The sequence below is a fragment of the Falco biarmicus genome, chromosome 1 (genome assembly GCF_023638135.1).
Source record: "Falco biarmicus isolate bFalBia1 chromosome 1, bFalBia1.pri, whole genome shotgun sequence".
NCBI lineage: Eukaryota > Metazoa > Chordata > Aves > Falconiformes > Falconidae > Falco > Falco biarmicus.
The window spans coordinates 3707166-3725761 of NC_079288.1; the positions used below are offsets into that span (position 1 = coordinate 3707166).

General features: G+C 39.1%; 1 protein-coding gene across 1 annotated transcript in view; it reads left to right on the top strand.

Moving 5' to 3' along the window:
- The window catches only part of PRKCA (protein kinase C alpha), a 160048-nt gene that overhangs the window by 97796 nt on the left and 43656 nt on the right, over window positions 1-18596 (top strand). The window contains exons 4-8 of the mRNA XM_056330488.1: window positions 2007-2118; window positions 2849-2977; window positions 14461-14617; window positions 14711-14845; window positions 15578-15674. Coding sequence (XP_056186463.1) covers window positions 2007-2118; window positions 2849-2977; window positions 14461-14617; window positions 14711-14845; window positions 15578-15674 — 630 coding nt within the window. The remainder of the gene's footprint in view (window positions 1-2006; window positions 2119-2848; window positions 2978-14460; window positions 14618-14710; window positions 14846-15577; window positions 15675-18596) is intronic.

The window sequence follows — 18596 nt, forward strand, 5'->3', positions numbered from 1 at the left end:
TTTGAAAATGCATTTTAAATTTTTTGGAAGGCATATAGTTAGAGTCGATCCATCAGATAACCCTTCAGTAAAGCAACGTTCCCATGACCCTGCAGCACAAGACCCGTTGGCTATATCTTTAATAAATAACGAAACAGATGTTCTCTGGAGCCTTGAATGTCATTCCATTTAGGTTAACTCTGTTTACAAAATAAATATGGTTGGTAGCAGTTTGCATTTCATATCTCGGGCTATTTGTTAAACACAACTATTGAAATAGTCTCAATTCGAATTCTTCCTGTAAAGTTTTTACTTGTTATCCTTGATGCTATATAATTTCTATCTGTGCAGTAAAAGTAGTGATTATAGATTTATCATAAAACTTAGAATTGGTACCAAAAAAAATTCACACAGAGAATGCTTACCACAACAAAAACAAAAAACCACCAACCTTCACAAAGTTTAGTATGGTAAAATATTAAATTTTGAAGGCAAGATTTTGCCTTCTCATAGTCACATTTTTATGATAATTACAGTTAGAAGTCCCCAAATTGCTTGAATTTCTTGAGAAAGCATTTAAACTGGAGGAATCTTTTATTTTTGAAGAAGGATTTGGCAGGTTTTCCATTTTGTATAACATGCTGTGCTTTGCTTTTGATTTCTTGGAAAGCTTTTATTGGCAGATGCAAATTGAAAAAATAGTTTATGCTTTAAGACAATTTAATAAATCTTACCTAATATAAAGGTATATTAATATAAAATGTAAACAGAAGAAGAATGTTTTGATGTCTCATTTGGCAGTTGTGTTTTTGTTGAGGATGTGGTAATGCACGAAAGACCTGGCATTTCATAATTTCCATGATCCTTCCGCAAAGAACGTTAGCAAGAATTGATTTCAAACCCCAGTGTATTTTTTTTTTTTCATGAAGAAGAATTACTGCTATTCTCAATTTCTGATCAAGATTGCGCAGTTGTAGTTTTGATTAAAATACAGTTGGGGCTGGAAGTGGTCATGAAGAATACCAAAATGTAGACGCTGTGCGTAGAAGTCTAGGGCTTTCACACTGTTTATTTTGGCAGTGCATATCCCCACGCGGTGGGAGCTGCGTGAGCCTGCTGCACGGAGTTCTGGGGCTGTGTCTATGTGCAATGAGCCTGACATATTGAAGATGTGATTCCTTTTTTTCATATCGATGTTCTTGGGTTTTCAAACGGGACCTCTATGCCTAGAGAAACAGCAAATGTATTTGGAAGTGTCATACATTTAAGTGATTTGGGTGTATTTCCTTTCACTGGTCCTAAATTAGAAACCATTTCCACTCCGCTGCTGGCCTTAAAATGTCCTCGCTATAAGTTTCTCTGTTCGAAAAGCAGATGGGAGTAGCTGTCTCTGTAAAATATTTACTACATGCCAAGTTAGAATATGTTCACTTTCATTTGCAATATAGATAACAAATTCGCGACATTTCAAGATGATGCCATATTCACAGCCATTTGACTGTATTTCAGATCAGCCCATTATCCGTTACTTCCCTCCTCTCCTGCTGTATTTGGAGACATTGTTTCAGAATGGTGATGATAACACCCAAAAGTATTTAAAAAAAAAAAAAAGTATTAAAAAGTATTAAAAGAAGTGTCAAAAACTATACGACACTTTAGCTACAGGTTGAATGCTGTCATTATACTTCATGTACATATGTCATATATACATATGTCATTATACTTTACGTCTATGTACAGTCGGTAAATGGAAGTTTTTGTGCAGGTGAATCACAGGAACAAGCCTGTGTTCTCTGAGCTGACACGCTCTTTCTTAACACCACCGAAGCAAAGGAAAATTAGGAACCAAGGTACCTGCACCGATGTAGGTTGTGATTAAGCCACATGCTGAGATATATTTTTCTGTAGCATAAGTTGCAGAGCCAGAATTTTTTTGCTATTTGGACTAATAATTTTTTCATTATTTTTTTTTTATGACTTGAGAATCACTTTCTGTTTTGTTTTGTTTTGGTTTTTTTATCCTTCAGGATCCCAGAAGCAAGCACAAATTTAAGATCCACACGTATGGGAGCCCAACCTTTTGTGACCATTGTGGGTCACTGCTTTATGGGCTTCTGCACCAAGGGATGAAATGTGACAGTAAGTGAAATCTTTCTATGTTACCAAAAGGATATTTTAGAAAGTCAGTGGAAACACTGAGTAGCAGCTTCTTACTTCTTTTCTGCGGAAAATACCATTTCAAATGTCAGCTATTTATAGTACTGTTATATTTCAAGTGGATATTTCTGTACTATAATAATACACTAATGAGAATCACTTCTGTTGCTGAGAACGTGGTGTATTCGGCTTGATGTGGCTGAAGAGCCCTTGCCATGGCGGTTTTGCAAAGGCCTTTTTTGGGACTGCTCTGCTGAACGCACTGTTGAAAACTGAAATGTCACTTCAACTGGTAGCCAAGGTCCATTTCCTTGTATTTCATTTGTCTTGGAAGTCTCCTGCTAGAAAAACCTAATAATCAATTTAAACCTAACTCCCTTCATTGCTAACACTGGCATGAATGCACTGTTTTTTCTTCGTCATGTTCCCAGCAAGTCTGTATTCCATTTTCACTTTTATTTCCTTGCACTTCATTAATGCTCTCTTTAGGTTTCTGTATTAGATTATTTTATTCTCCGTTTCATTCACTGTCTATTAAGTGTGTTGTAAGATGGAAACTAGTCCTGCCATTCAGTTGAAAACCGTGCAGCTGTATCCAGAAGTCTTGCCAACAGTTCCGCGTTGTAATCTTAACTTTCACTTTGCTCAGTGTTTGCAGTTTAATCAAATTATTATCTTCTCATAGCTGTCTGCATCATTTTTATATCCACAGCCTGTGATATGAACGTTCATAAGCAATGTGTAATTAACGTCCCAAGCCTCTGCGGCATGGATCACACAGAGAAAAGAGGAAGGATTTACCTGAAAGCTGAAGTCACTGGTGACAAACTGGAAGTAACAGGTAAACAACTCGTTTGGGGACTTTGAGGGTTATATAAATGTGTAATATACACTGTGGGTTTATGTAACTTGGTCAGATCTTTCTGCATTAAAGCCAGTGACAAGAGTAATTCCCTTCACAAGTGTGAGGATTTCGTTCAACATGTCCTTGAATCGAGAAACTCTACGAACTGGTGTTCATAAAAATGAATAGAAAAATGAAAGCTGTAATAATAGTGTTAAAAACTCAGGACTATTAATTAGAAAGATCACTGTAATGTCAGTTTTTTGTGTAGAAAGCAGCCCAGTGGGATAGCTAGCTGTTCAGGAAGTTGGCCATCATCTTCAGAACATAAGAAATACTCTGAGCTTTCATCAGCTGAGGAGTTGTTTCCTGCATTTCAGAGTATTTGATAAATAAAAGCAACTTGGATTCAATCCCAAATATTACTCCCAGTGAGTTTTAAAATAAAAAAAAAATAAATTATCACATTCTGTAAGGTTAAGGTTACCAAAATGGGGAGGAGGGAGGGAGAGGAAGGAAGGAGAGGGTGGCAGTTCATTTCCTTGGAAGCGTTTGTCCCAGGATTTATGAGTAAGCGTCGGTTGTGTGCACACACGCACACCCACACACACACCCCGACCCACTCCGAGTCTGAAGTTGCAGAAAAAATTGTGGAAAATGTATTTTACAAGTTGAAGGAAAGGACTATTTGTCCTCCTAAATAGACATGTAATAGGTTGTTTACCTCCAGCAGAACTTCCTTGTGCGGTATCAAGATTGGAGTTTATTGCTCAGAATTTACATAAGAATTTGTGTTTACAGCCTATTATATTTGTTCTGTGTATGCTTTCTGTTTTAGCTGGGATCGACCGATAATTAGTGTATCTGATATCCGAAATGTGAAGTTGGTAGTGAACTTTATTGTTGATTTTTCCATTCTGTTGGACACAAATATGCAAAAAACGTTCTTTGCCAATCAGATTGTAGTGTATTTACTCAAAGGGAGAGCACAGGACAAGAATTAGGGTGGACAGAAATAAAATAAGGGAAGGAATAACAGAAAATTTTGTTCATGTTTTTTTTTAATAGGTCTGCAAGTCTGCAAAACAAATTAAATTCTGAAAGAAAGTCCCAATTTTTTATGGCTCAAAACTTTAAGGAAATTTCAAATATGTGCCATAGTAACTAGAACCAAAATAAATATAATATAATGTAGGAGGTGCAGTAGGAGACACTCGTAAAACACAAATTGTCAAAAGCTTTGACCTCAGGAGAGTGGGTTGGTTAGTGTGTCATCACAGGTGACCAAAACTGCTTCTTCAGTGAAGAAAACTTGAAGGCAACAAATCTTAATACATGACAATAGATGCACACTGACACATCTTTAAGAGTAGTACAGCAAGAAACTGAAATCAGTGTGCACACTATGAAAGAACAGGCTACAGTGCTTGTGTCTGCCTCTTGGGTGTTGGAAAATGGAATTAAATCCAAGGGCAAAGTTAGAGCACGACAAAGCGGGAGGTTTCCTGGACGGTCTCGGCTTCTGACTTTGTTTCTTCATGTAGTTGTTGGCAAGCTGGGGATGTTGTGTTGCTCAGCACTGCTCCGTTGGAAGGCTAGAGCCTGTTATATGGCAAAAGGCTGTTCCTTCTGCCTCTGCCCTTCTCTTCGGGGAATGAGTCTCAACAGAGACCATTGAATCATTTAGGTTGGAAAAGACCTTTGAGATCATCTAGTCCAACTGTTAACCATAGCCTCTTGCAGGCAACATAAAGGAACTCAGACCATCACACTGAATTTTCACTTACAGAACGAGCGAACTTCCCTCCTGGCACTGTATTCATTCATGGCTTTGTTCTCTCTGAATCCAAATACCTCCATATTCTCCTGTCAAACCTTGTAAAATGAACTGGAGAAGGATGATAAAATTTAGTTAGAAAGGATGAGAACGGATCCCAAGCGGTACTTAATTGTAGCTTAACTTTTCAAATAGCTTCCTGTCAACGTAGGAGGGGTAAATTTGTCCAAGCTCCTGTCGTTAACAGAAAGGTGGTTTTGCTAAGTAGTGAGGCATTTCAAAGATGCTGATGCAGGTGCTGAAAGTAATTGTACCACGAGAGAGAACTAATCTGAAAATCATCCAAGTGACAAAATTTAATATTTGCATTATTCTAGGCCACTTGGCAGCAAGGTTCTTAAATACGGCTTAAACTTCCTGCCATAACGCACGGAATTTGACAAATAACATGTACTTATTTTCTGATGATTCAGCACGTTTATAATCCTTTTAGGGACAAAAATGTTTGTCACAAGTCTTGATGGTACTAAAGCACTATAAACCAATTACACAAGTGGGTGCTCTTTGAGGTCACAATTTTATTTGTAAAGGTCTTGTCTGAGACATGGGTATGGTGATGCTGTTACGGGTATTTTCTAGGTTTTCCTCATGAGCCCTTTTTGGTGTGAGTGCACTTGGCAAATGCTGTTACTTCTGTGTTTATAAATGAAACATTTCCACCCCACAATTAAATAGCTTTCTGGTCCACACGAAAAATGTTTACTATAACTTTGTTATGTATATAATAATGATGTTCTGTATATAATAATGATACATAAAACTGGTAGGTTGTTTTGAGTGAGGCTTGTCAGCATTTCCAAGCTTCCAGAATATTTCTTTAAATAAAAAGGGCAGTTGCCCTGAAAGTAAGCTTTTTTAGCTTTTTAAATAAAAGATATATACAGACTAAGCCCAGGCTGGGTCAAGTTTCAGACACCTTTTCTGCATGTTTAACTGAAAATGAAATTATCAGTTGTCTGTTAGCTTATGGATATACTGCTATGCAAAAGTGTTGAACTCCTTTTCTCTCTCAGCATGGCATTGCTTCTAAAATATTTATTAACAAAACCTTTGTTAGAATATACGGTTCCCAGAGCTGCCAAGGATGATACCTCTGCCTTCAGCTTCAGGAAAGGAGGTGAATTAAATGCCCAGGAGGCTTAGGAATATCAGGAAAAATAATCAATTACTGCCTTTTTGGTTTGAACCTTTTTCAAAGGAAATACTTTATAGGTGTTGAACTCCTTTAGCTGAATTCCTTAATACCTCTGCTCTGCGTCCTGTTTTGGTTGTTAATTAGCTCCTGCTGATTCTTTCACAGCCAGCCTTGATTGCATGCAAAACATTTGTGCTGCTAAATGGAGACGTGCCACTCTGGTTGGCATCTTGCAAATAATTTTGATAGGCAACTCAACCATCCCGGTTGCAGCCAGGACAGCCCGTCGAGGATGCAGCGTGCTTGATGGCGGCTGCAAGAGGTAGTTGTTTAGGGGACACTGTTTAGTACGTGGCAGTTTGTCTGCTACATAATTGCCTTGAGGATTTTGTGATGGCTTTTGTTTCCAAAAAAGGCCACAGTACGCACACTTACTAAGTGTGTTCCTGATAAAATAGGTAAGTAGGACTGGGGGTTTTCCCAGTGATTACTGGGAAGGAGGCAAGGCAGAGTGCTGCCACATGGAGTTGGCCAGTGCTTCGGTCAGGTTAAATCTAAGTACTTTGGCAGGTTTTGAATTGAACTAACAGTGGGAATGATTGAGTCCTATATGTAAACAAACTTAATTCCAGTTTGCTAGGTCGGATTTTCAGTCTGGGTGCTTGAAGGCAGACATACAGTCTTTTCTGTGTGAATGTTAGAGACTCTGCAACACTTTTTCACAACCGAGTAGGAATTTTCTATTGGTATACTTGGCCAAAACCTCACCGTCTTCCCCGGGCTAGTCAATATGCCACATTCGGTGCTTATTTGTGTTGCAGTTCTTAAATATCAGTGGGTTATTTTATAGCTGCTAGCTTGAGAGTTGCATTGGATATTAATAATTCATTGCACTTGCAGTAAATCAACATGGTAGTTTTCTTTTTATAGGAACGCTCCTGCATTGCTTTTTCCTGAAATCACTGAATTTGTGACCCTTTCATACGTTGAACTGACTTGGGGTTTTTTCTTTTAGACATAGTGAAGCAGTTTTAGCTATTCTTAATCTATGCTTTTTGCACTGAATTTTCTTCCTCCTGATGTGCATTAAAAGTTTTGTCACTCTTACATTTACTTCTTGGCCCATCTTATAATTTGGGGCCCTTCTGAGCAGCTTTGTAGGTGGCTGAATCACAGGTTTCATTTTTTATTTGATTTTTGAATTATATTTAGAGTGAGTAAATAATAACCTTTGTGAGAAAATAACCCCATCTGGTGCACTGACATGCAAATCTGCCACATTATTGGGATCCTCAACTGTGACCTGTGAGTTGCTGGGAGTTGGATTTGACAGCAGCTGCCGCTGCAGAACTGCCCTCCCGACACAGGCACCGATTTAGAGGCAGGGTGTTAGTGACTCGCTGTCAGCTAATGCACCCTACTGTTACATAAACATTATTAAAATATATCTATATATACACACAACCCAGCGTTTTCAGGGTTTCCAAGTGTGTTTTTCTTAGCTGAAAGAATACAGAAAATCTGCTTTTATTCCTCAGTGATGCTTCTGTTATTAAAAGAGGAAACCTAGCAGTCATCTCTGCAGAGGTTGGGAGCATGTAACAGGCTCTCCAACAATAATCTTCCTAGGAGTTCTCTGCTCCCCACCGTACATTTTTCAAATGATTTATGCATGTACGAATGCTGAGCCACCCTATGGCACTGCATATTGACGTCTTGTCACACGGCTTGCTGTGGACAGCTGGGTTAAGAGCCTCTGCCCGAGCAGCCCGAGAGATGAACTGGAGAATTTTGGCACATTTCTAGATTCTCTTAAAAGACCCCACCACACATATACACACTCAAATAATTTTATTTGTGATTGTCTAGGTTAGTATTAGTGTCTGCCTTTGTTAGCATTAATTTCATAATACCTGCAAATGATTTTAAAAGGGAACATACTTGAATATTCTAGCTATTTGACCAGCTTTTAGTACCAAGTACCTATAAAGTGATCCCAAATAATTACTTGCACATGGGAAGCATTTTTGATGGCTCCAAAAAATGCAGATCTCATGTTTTACCTCACTAATATTTTATCTCTTTTCTGGCATTCCCAGAATCTGCAGGGTTGCTGCATTCATTACAGAAAGAGCTGTGCCTCTAACAAGTGCCAACCCCGGTAGCAACTGGATGCTTCCCATTTCATTCATTAAATTTACTTCACCATGAAGAAATAGGCAATGCATAGTATTTAAAATAAACATTTTTTTTTCATAAGTGTCCATAAAATATAACTAAAATGCTACGTATTTATCTAAGTATATGAATAGACAAGAACAGTCTGGATCCCTTTTCAGATGGCTTGATACATCCTGTGTTAACTTATGTTTTATTAAGTAGCTGTCCTACCCAGTAGTACACTTTTTTTTTCAATTATAATTTTCATAAAGGTAACCTTATGTTAAAAATAAAATACAGTTGCTCCTATGAGATTTCTAGTTGAAATTAAACCTATTGCAGGCACAAGACATTAAGTTGCGTCAGAGATGGTGGTACATTTTTTGTTGGTAGGAGAGAGTATCTTAAGAAATGCAAAGGAATAAAGTATCATGCAACATTGGTTTATTTTTCATCTTGTTCTAGGTTAGGAAGTTAATAATCTGTTTCTTGTGTGTAAATCACCTGTGAAGTGCAGGTGCTCCAATAGTACACTCATTACCTTGCCATCTCTCAGTACTCAGGAAATGGGGTGTAATGAGTAGGCGCTGGTCTCGGAAGGAGTATTAAAAGAAATTTTGGCTGGGCAGGTGAGTAGTTATGGAATAGTGAAAAGTGTCACTCTTGAAAGCCCTTTTAGTGATGAAAACTGTATAGAATTGGAAATTGCCTGAAAAGTAGGATTTGTTTTGGAACCAGTTGTGAGTCACAACCAGCTCCAGAAAGCAAGCATTCAGAGGTAGTTTTAGTGAAATCATAAATCTTTAATGAAAGCTGAGCAGTTTTGGAGGCAGCTTTGGACTTGGCATACAGAGAGGACATGCACACAAATTGTGAGAAAGACTTTTCAGTAGCAGGTGAAACTTTCAAACTGCGATGAAGCGTGCGTTAAGGTGCTGGAAGAAAGTTCCGTGGCTGGGAGTACAAGATCCTCTGTCGCTCACCTAAGTCATCTGTAAACTGGGCAGATCACTGGAATCTCTACCAGAGTCTTCTTCAGGAAATAATGAGAATTACAGAATAATTTACTAGTGCTTCATTGTGGGCAGACAGAAACTTTACACTGTGTTGGCGCTAACAGCGCTCTCCCTTCTCTTCCTTTTCGCTGGATAGCTTGCCAGACGACACCATTTGAGACTTGAAGCATCTTCTAAAAACAGCTATTCCTGTGCAGCTGAGAGATTTCTGTTCATCTGAGTTGCCTGTAGGGAGTCAAAGATTGGCCAGAAATGGTTGCTGTGATTAGTAAACTGTTTTGTTGTCAACATTTGGGAATTCAGGAAAAAGGTAGCTGTGACTCACTGGAGAAGGAACTGAGTAAACTCATGCTGCTAATAATTCAGCTTTGTTGTAGGGACAGAAACATTTATGTACTCATTCCCATGACTAAATTTATTTGTTGGTAGCACAAGAAGTTATAAATCCGTAAGTGCATATGGATTGCAACATTTGACCTATACAATCTCATGGAAAAAATTCCGTTTTTGTTATTTGCTCTCTGAATTTCTCAACATTCTGCCTGAATTTCTTCTCTTTACATAAAATGACAGTTATTCTCTGCCAGCCCACTCTGTCTTATTTAGATATTTATTTAAAGTATGAATACCTAAGAATGAGCTCTGTATTTGCTTATGTCTTTATACTATTCCTGGAAAGGTGGACGTCCCAGTTTTAGACGGGGCTTCTGGATGGATACTGCTGGATTATAAGCAGCACATAACAGAACAGCCATAGGACAGTCATCAAATAGTCTGCATCTTCTGTTGAATAAACATTTATGATCTCTTCTTCATTAACAATGAGTTGGAAAATGGCACCTTTTTTTTTTTTATGGCAAGTTGACATCTATTTCTGGTTTTTAGAAGGAAAACCTGGGCAAGGTTGGATTTGCTAGAAACTTCAATATATACTCGTCTTCACTGTCTTTTCATCTGTGTGCTTTCTCAGTCCCCTTGAAGAGTCTAATCTGGACAAAATGTTAGGAATTTTAACTAGTACCAGCTACTTTTCCCAGTACAGAGGTCATTATCATGCTTAATAGTTGCGACAGAAAACTGGCAAGTAGTATTTTAGGTTTCTGTCCAAGTTATGCTGTAAGTGATGCTGAACTGTATCTCACTTCAACCATCTAATAATCAGAGTAGCATCTCTATGACAGTGTTGAGTTTAATCAACTAATAATTCTAAAGCAGTATGAGAGTGCTTGCTATCATTACAGCTATAGCAGAACTCAGCCAGTCCGAGTTGATATATTTTCTTGGAGTTGTTTATTTAAGTTTTTCTGTTTCAACCACACACAAGAAGGGAATGCCTTTGGTGGGAAGGGCAAATCTCTTCTTCTTGCGGGTCCTCTTACAGAAACCTGACCCAGGCTGTTAAAAATAGGGTGCTCTTAAAGAGGTGGACCACTTAGATGCTAATTCTTTATAAGCACTCTTTAGCACAAGTATCATCATTCTGTTTCCTCCATAAAACAAGTGCTAAGTCAGTTGAAAAAAGATGTCTAGAGGTACTAATTATGCAGACAAAAGTACAAATAGGCCAGATATCTTAAAACAAGGAGTGAGATAATGACTTCTTTGGCAGCCTGTATTTAGTATATGTTGCATCTTTCCATCCCAATTCATCTCTGAGCCTCTCTTTTTTTCTTGTATTTAGAGGGCTTTTTTTCTTTTTCTGTGTTTGCTGCAAAAGAAAAGTAGCCTTGCCCAGGCTGCCATGCCCTCCTGCTGTCGGTGGTGTTTTCTAGGCTCAGCAGCAGGTATCAAGGCTAATCAGTGCTGGCTTTCTCCAGGGACCTCTCTGTAGCAGAGCCGCGGAGAATGGCTCTGCATCCACCCAGCCAATTTCTCAAAATTCTGCCTGGTTTCACACTGAGCATCCAGGTAAAAATTAAGCATAAAGGATCCCTGTGAAGAGGCCATGTTAAAATTAGAGCAGTTTTGTTCAAGGAATTTTAATGAAAAACTTACTAATGTATATCTCTGGAAAGCTGTGAAATGTTGAGAGTTCTGCTCCTCACTTACACCAAACTACAGTACAGAAATAAAAATCAGAAAGTGGATTTTGAAGTAATAGTTGATGTGCCAAACCTGGCAGTGCAATCAGAAGTGCCATGTACAAGAAGACCAAAAAAACCCCCGAAACAAAAATAAAACCAAATATAGGATGAGGGAAAGAGCAATTTGTATTGTCACTTCATCCTTCACTCACTTTATGGCTCTTAGTCCCTTTGGGATGGTAATATTTAAAATAAGTTATTTAATCTTGATGTTATTCCTCAGAAGTATTTGAAGACCGTTTTCAGTGGGCTAAATGTTAATATTGGGTGGGGTATTTTTTTCGTGGGTTGAAAACAGAAATGGTTTTCCAGCTGACCGCTGGGTGTGGAGGAAAACTCGGAGTAGCTGAGAGTGGAGGCAGTTTCCCTGCACGGACAGCTGTCATTTCTCCAGTTTCAAAGCCCGGTCAGCTTTATACGGGGTTGTGAAAAACTACAGATGAGATGCTCTGCAAGAAAGATGCTTGTTTCTGTTCTGTTCATTTAGAACACAGTGTATTTTTTCTGGTAGAATTACTTAAGTAATATAGTTAGTGAATAGAATTACATTTTATTTTAAAATTTTAGCCCATGAGCATTTTCTGTCTCTCGTTTTGTAAACACAAATTTAAGAAACATAACTTGATCGGTATCAACTGTTTGTTCAAGTTGATGTGATTCCCTGCCAGCCGTGATCTAATTTCAATAATTAATTTACATCAGGATATCTGTTCTGCATGAGAATTGTCTTGACAAACCAGTGTGTTCCAAATAAGTAGCTTGCATTCCTGTACGCTACCTTTTTTTCAACAGCTATTTTGGCTATAAGGTACCAGTTGTATCTGGTATTTCTCTCTTCCAACTTGTTCTCCCTCATCTAGTACTCTCATTAAATAAATAAATAAATGCATAAATAATAAGTAAATAAATAATAAATAAAAAGAGCAGGTCAAAAACATTTTGAAATTGTTTTCTATTGCAGTGGGCACTCTCTCCTCCCACCCCCACCCCCCCGGTTTTCCGTCTACCACAGTAGATTTGCACTAAAGTGCTCTACTTAGAAAATTAACCCTATTCCAGCTGAAACCAGGACAAGCGGTTATGTCCTTTGAAGGAGCATAATCATTATGAACACTCAAACACTCTTTCCATCCTGTACAAATAAAATATCAGCCTAGAGCTAATTACATCAACTTGTCAATACACCTGGTGTCTAGGAAATGGAACAGAACCGTTACACGGCTTAGTAAATTCAGTGCTACGTTCTAGCGGGGGTGTTGTCAACACCACAGTCTTTCATTTCACTGTCCTTAAGTAAAGCACAATAATATGTCCTGCGCTTTAATTCATTGCCCTTCTCCTTCTGACGGAAGCATTAGTGCACAGTTCTCATCCACCACGGTCCTGCCTTTGTTTCTAAAGGGAGAACAAAAAGACATTTTGAAAAGAGGTACTTAGCTGGTTTACGTCATTAGACTGTTGCCTGAAAACCGTCCCCTTCTTATTTTATAAATAATGAGAGTAAACAACAGATTATAAAGTATCTGTATTGCTTGGATGCCTTTCAACCTCCGTGCTGGGAAATAACAGGTTGAAATCCTGGGAAAGTCTACAATTTCTGTTTGTTATATGAAAATGCCATTTTAATCTGGGGGGAATGGAGCAGGGAGCCTTCAGCAAACGGAAACTATCTGTTGCTGAAGATCCTGGCAGCATTTTTTTTTTATTGTTGTTTTTCATGTTAGCTCTGATTGAGTTAAGTGACTCTAAAGTTCGAATTTTTAAGGAAATGCTTTCCACCAAGAAATATTAGGTGACTTAAGGGTTGACCCTTCCTAAATTTTCTTTCTGATTTCTTCAGTCACGTAGATAAATCAAAAAAGCCCTCCTGATGCTGACACTGAGAAAGCAGTAGCTGAGGCCACTGTTGATCCGGAATAATCTCTTTGGTGACCCTTAAATGCTGGCCTGCCTTCATACCCTAGGAACCGTCACCCTCAAAGCTTCTTGTGATTTTCCTTCCAGAAACAAGTCTAATCTACAGCTATGAATCTCACAAAAGAATTTCCAAATGAGCAAAGCTCTTTTCTGTCCAAACTGAGCCCAGAGGGTTACTGCTGCTCCCAGTAGGTTTTGAGATGCCCAGTTGTGAGGTCTGAATTCCCCATCCCAACTCAATCACCACAGCTCATCACAGCGTGACCAGTTTGGGTGGGACGGAGTTTCGGTATGAGGAAGATCCACCTCTTCTTCTGAGGTGCAGCAGAAGCTGATGGCTGAATGCTGTTAACACAGAATGAAACCCTACGTGCTGTATGTAGGTTACGTGGGCGTTACTGGTCCTCTGCAAGAGGGAGAGGGGTGCTGCCTTTGCTCGCCCGCTGCAATACTCCACTGCCCTGCGGTGACGTGTGAGCTGCCTAACGAACCTGGCAGCTGCTGCAGTAACTCCAGCCGGGCTGAACCCCCGAAAGCTGCCAAGCCCCCGGTGGATGCCTTTGTAACCCACCATTGCCTGCCTGCCTGGTTCCACATCGGGATGTAGCCCTGCGGGAACAGCACCCCGTGCGCATTGCTGCCTATTCTTGTCTCTCTCTCTTTGAGGATCGGTAGCAACATGAGATATATTAACTCGCTTTATGCCTTCTTTTGACATTGTAAAAATAGAAGCTGCATTAACATTTTTGTGAAGCTGAAGTTAAACTTGTCTTCTCTGCGCTGTTAACTTTGCTTGCTGTCGTGACATAATGCTTACAGCGATCCCATCTGACAACTAACAAACCATGGATCTGACGGAAGTTTAGTGTTAGATACCTTCCAATGAGGGATTGTATCAAATAATATAAAATAACCCATCTTCCTGACATCTATTGTGATCTGGCTAGTGCCCTTAAAGTATTTGGCTGATAGTCCTGTAGTTATATAACCTAAGAAGAAATAAATGCACAAAGAATTGCTACCTGCTTAAAAATTTATATTGATGGATTTGGACATTTAATCATTCCATTGCAGGGAAAAGAGTTGCCTGGAAGCTCATGTCATTTGCCAATTGCTCTTCTCTCCTGTCATTTCTCTCTACTGTTCTGATAAATATCACTGAGCACAGCTTTACTTTACAAAGAGTAGTTCCTTCCATGCCGAGTCTGACAAGCAGGTTTCACGACTTGTTTTATTTTCAACACGTTTCACTAACTCTGATTTGACACGTCACTGCTTGCTTAATGTTGATTTGTAATCCTATACAAATTAGCGGTGTTTTATATTGACAGTGCGAGAAGCGAAAAACCTAATTCCCATGGATCCAAATGGACTTTCCGATCCTTACGTTAAACTGAAGCTCATCCCAGATCCTAAGAATGAAAGTAAACAAAAAACAAAAACCATCCGTTCTACTCTGAATCCAGACTGGAATGAGTCATTCACATTGTAAGTTTTAACGCCTTGTAATGAAGTATATTTGTATGTATTGAATCCATTTCAGTGTGGCATTGAAAACTCCTCTATTTCTCTCCTTTTTAGTAAATTAAAACCTACAGACAAAGATCGACGGTTATCTGTAGAGGTCTGGGACTGGGATCGAACAACCAGAAATGATTTCATGGGATCTCTTTCATTCGGGGTGTCAGAGCTTATGAAGATGCCAGCCAGTGGATGGTAAGAGTTTCTGAAAAGAGAGCGGAAAAAGTTTAAACCCAGTATTTTTCTTCAATATAATCTACATTTTTGGGAGCTTTTCACTGTATCTCAGACTATAAATTCACTGAATATGCAACTAAACCTAGGAAACACAGTCTATATATAAAAAAGGATGATAACAAAAGGAACTGGTGTTCATGAAACTTCTGCTGGAGCCAAGAGCTGCTGCAAACTCAATTCTGTGTACATCGTCTTGTGATATGAATTTTATTTTTATCTCAAATACGATATATTCATTACTAAGTTATGTTATAACATCATGTTATATATAGCTCTGCAAATTCAAAGTACATGGGAACTGATTTTATAAAATGCCATCTCATTACTTACCAAGCTAGGGGTAGAGCTCATCACATCTTCTCAAAAAGTACCTTTCGTCAAAAATAATTGTTTAGGGCGACAGGTGCACTGGAGGGAAAGGTTCTTCAGGGTTGATGTCTCCCATCATATTACAGGATGAGTGGGAAGAATTTCCTTGTCCATTAAACTGCCTTGGTAGATAGTTTGGGATTAAAGATCTAATTTTAGGTTAAATATATTCAGTTTCTGGGTTTGCTTTACATCTTTGAAAGCAGTTCTTTACATACCTGTGACATTGATACAAACCACACACAAACAACTAAATCAGATTTTAAATCTAACAGGAAAAAAACTGTTAAGTCACCATTTTTTTCCCCAAATGTTCCACAGGTACAAGCTGCTGAATCAAGAAGAAGGTGAATATTATAATGTTCCGATTCCAGATGCCGATGAAGATGGAAATGCAGAGCTCCGGCAGAAGTTTGAGGTGAGGATTAGATACAGATGGGTGCAACTATATATTGCATACATTTTTTCACTTTATTGCACCAAGAAAAAAAAAAGTTCATTAAAAGATCTATATTAGAGTGCTATCTTTATTTTTATCTATGTTTCTGTTGCCTGTGACAGCAGTATGTGCCTTTGGGTTTCCTGAAGATTGGACCAAATAGATTAATTCAGTAGTGGTAGCATTTTTCTGAGAGTTCAGCTTCTCTGCTATGACACTTGTGGAGTTGGTATTTTAAAACATTGTACGTCAAGTATATGTAATAATTTCAGTGTCTTTTAATACTTGTTGCAAAATCTGCTAGTCATCACTAGTATCTATGTTATTTGACAAATGAAATTCTCCAAAACAATATTTTAATACTTAGAATGTTTCACACTAAATGCTTTTTCTTTTTTTTTTTTAAAGAAAATATTGACAGTGTTAATTGCTGATTATTTGGAGCCTCAGAATCTTTGTAGAAGGTTGTCATCTGAAATTCTGATACCTTAAATGAGGGTGTGGATGTTTTTAAGGATAAGAGGTATTGCTGGTTTTGTACAGAAAAGAGATGCTGAAGAAAAGCAATACTTCCCACAGTCATCCTGCTTTCTGTGGTGCAAATTGGAGTGGTTAGTGGTCACAAGCATGGTCTCACCGTGCCCTGCAAAGGAATCGTTTCTTAATGAAGAGACTCAGCCAGCAACTCTCCCTCTTCTGACTGCTACAGCTGGTATTACAGCAAAATACTCGCTGGCCATTAAACCCAGCAAGAGGGAGAGAGATGGTTTGGGAAGTGTTTTGCTAATGGCTGTACTGGATTCAGCTCATCTGACTTGACTACTCTTTCCAGCTGCGCACTCAGTTTTGAATTTGAAATATCACAGGCCACAGTATTGTTTTCTTTTTTCTGGTTGAACATTTACAACTTTAGCTGTTAATCCAAAAAGTAATTAATATACCTGTTGTGCATAAACACTTACGCCTGTTCCTTTCAACCTGAAATAGCAATTTTTTATGTTCACCATCAGGCAGAATTCTACATTGTTATTATAAAAGATGGGTTAACCCAAGAAAGTGAGGAAAAACGGCACATGTTCAACTTTCAAGAAAGAAAAAGAAAAGGTGCATCAATTTCTTCTGAACGCATTTGGATCAGCTACCATACTTTTGTCTGCAGCATGAACTATGATTTTTGTTACACATTTGAGAAGTATTTGAATCTCCATTCCATTTTCCTTTCTTTACAATTGTGATCTGACCAGTGTGATTTTATTTTGCTGCACTAGGTCATTTTCTCTTCAAGATCATATTTACTTTTTATCCTCTCTAGAAAGAAGAGCTTCAAAAGTAGTTCTTTGCACCCCCTACGCGTCTCTGTGCAATGTACAGAGTCTGAAATTAGGTGGATATGTATATGCTGTTGATATAGGTATAGAAATCTACCTGTTTTTTCTCAGGACAGAGACAAATCACTAAAACTGTCTATTTAAAAGTGTCAGTTATTATATGCAATATGTTTGCATATTGAATTTACAGTCTCTTAGGGTTTTTTTTCTTAAGCCTACTGTAAATACATTGGTTGCAGAATGAATAGTCAGGATTTATCTGTGTCCTGCACTGGAGTGGAGCAGAAATCCTGAGAGGTTGCATCGTGTGCAGCTCCTGGATTGAGTCCCAGAAATGGCAGCTTCACATAGGGTCAGCTCTGCCTCAGAAATAATTAGTCTGTCTCAAAGTCTAATTAATTCAGCTTCAGCACTGTGTATTTGAGGCTTTCCCAGTTCTGGAAGTAGCCTGGTTGATGCTATTTTAGTGGTCTGAATTAATCAAAGAAAGGGAATAGGTTTTCCCTGAGCACGCGTGTCTCCAGGAGTATTTAGAGAGTTGCGTAATGGACAGTTTTGAAACTTGGTGACGATACGTGGGAATATTGGTAGCCAAACAAAACATGTAATTGTAACTAGACCAAGGCTCGTATAATGCAGTACTACGTGGTAAAAGGATTTAGGTTCAGCCTCTTACTCTCTCTCAAAGTTTACCGCTGTGAGAAGGAACAGAGGGAATCAGCTCTCTCCAAGTAATGTTCTTACTTGGTTTCAAGGGGAATTAATGTGATGGCTTACAAAAATTAACAGCACAGATGTCTGGATGGTGGTATTTAACTAATCAGCTATTCTGGTATGGCACAGAAGTGGTGCTGACTCTGATCATCTTTTACGCTATTTTTCTTATCATTTATATCTTGCTTTACACAGTTATTTTATTTTAGGTACTCTATACTAAGGAACAAGTAAATACCACTGAGAAATATGCTGCTATTTGTGATTTAATCATAAAAACGTTTAGGTTGGAAAAGACCTTTAAGATCATCAAGTCCAACCGCGAACCCAGCACTGCCAAGGCCACCGCTGACCCATGTCCCTAAGTGCCACATCTACAGGGCTTTTAAAAGCCTCCAGGGGTGGTGAGTCCACCACCTCCCTGGGCAGCCTGTTCCAGTGCTGGACAACCCTTTTGGTGAAGGAATGTTTCCTGCTCTCCAATCTAAGCGTCTCCTGGCGCAGCTTGGGGCTGTTTCCTCTTGTCCTGTCGCTTGTTACCTGGGGAAGAGACTGACCCCTCCACCTACAGCCCCTGTCAGGCAGCTGTAGGGAGCGATAAGGTCCCCCCGAGCCCCCTCCTCTCCAGGCTAAACCACCCCAGTTCCCCCAGCTGCTCCCCATCAGACTCATGGCCCAGCCCCACTGCCTGTCTCTGGACACGCTCCAGCCCCTCTGCGTCCCCCTTGGAGTGAGGGGCCCAAAGCTGAACCCAGGATTCGAGGTGCAACCTCACCAGTGCTGAGCACAGGGGGACGTTCACGGCCCTGGTCCTGCTGGCCACGCTACAAGCCAGGATGCTGTTGGCCTTCTTGCCCAC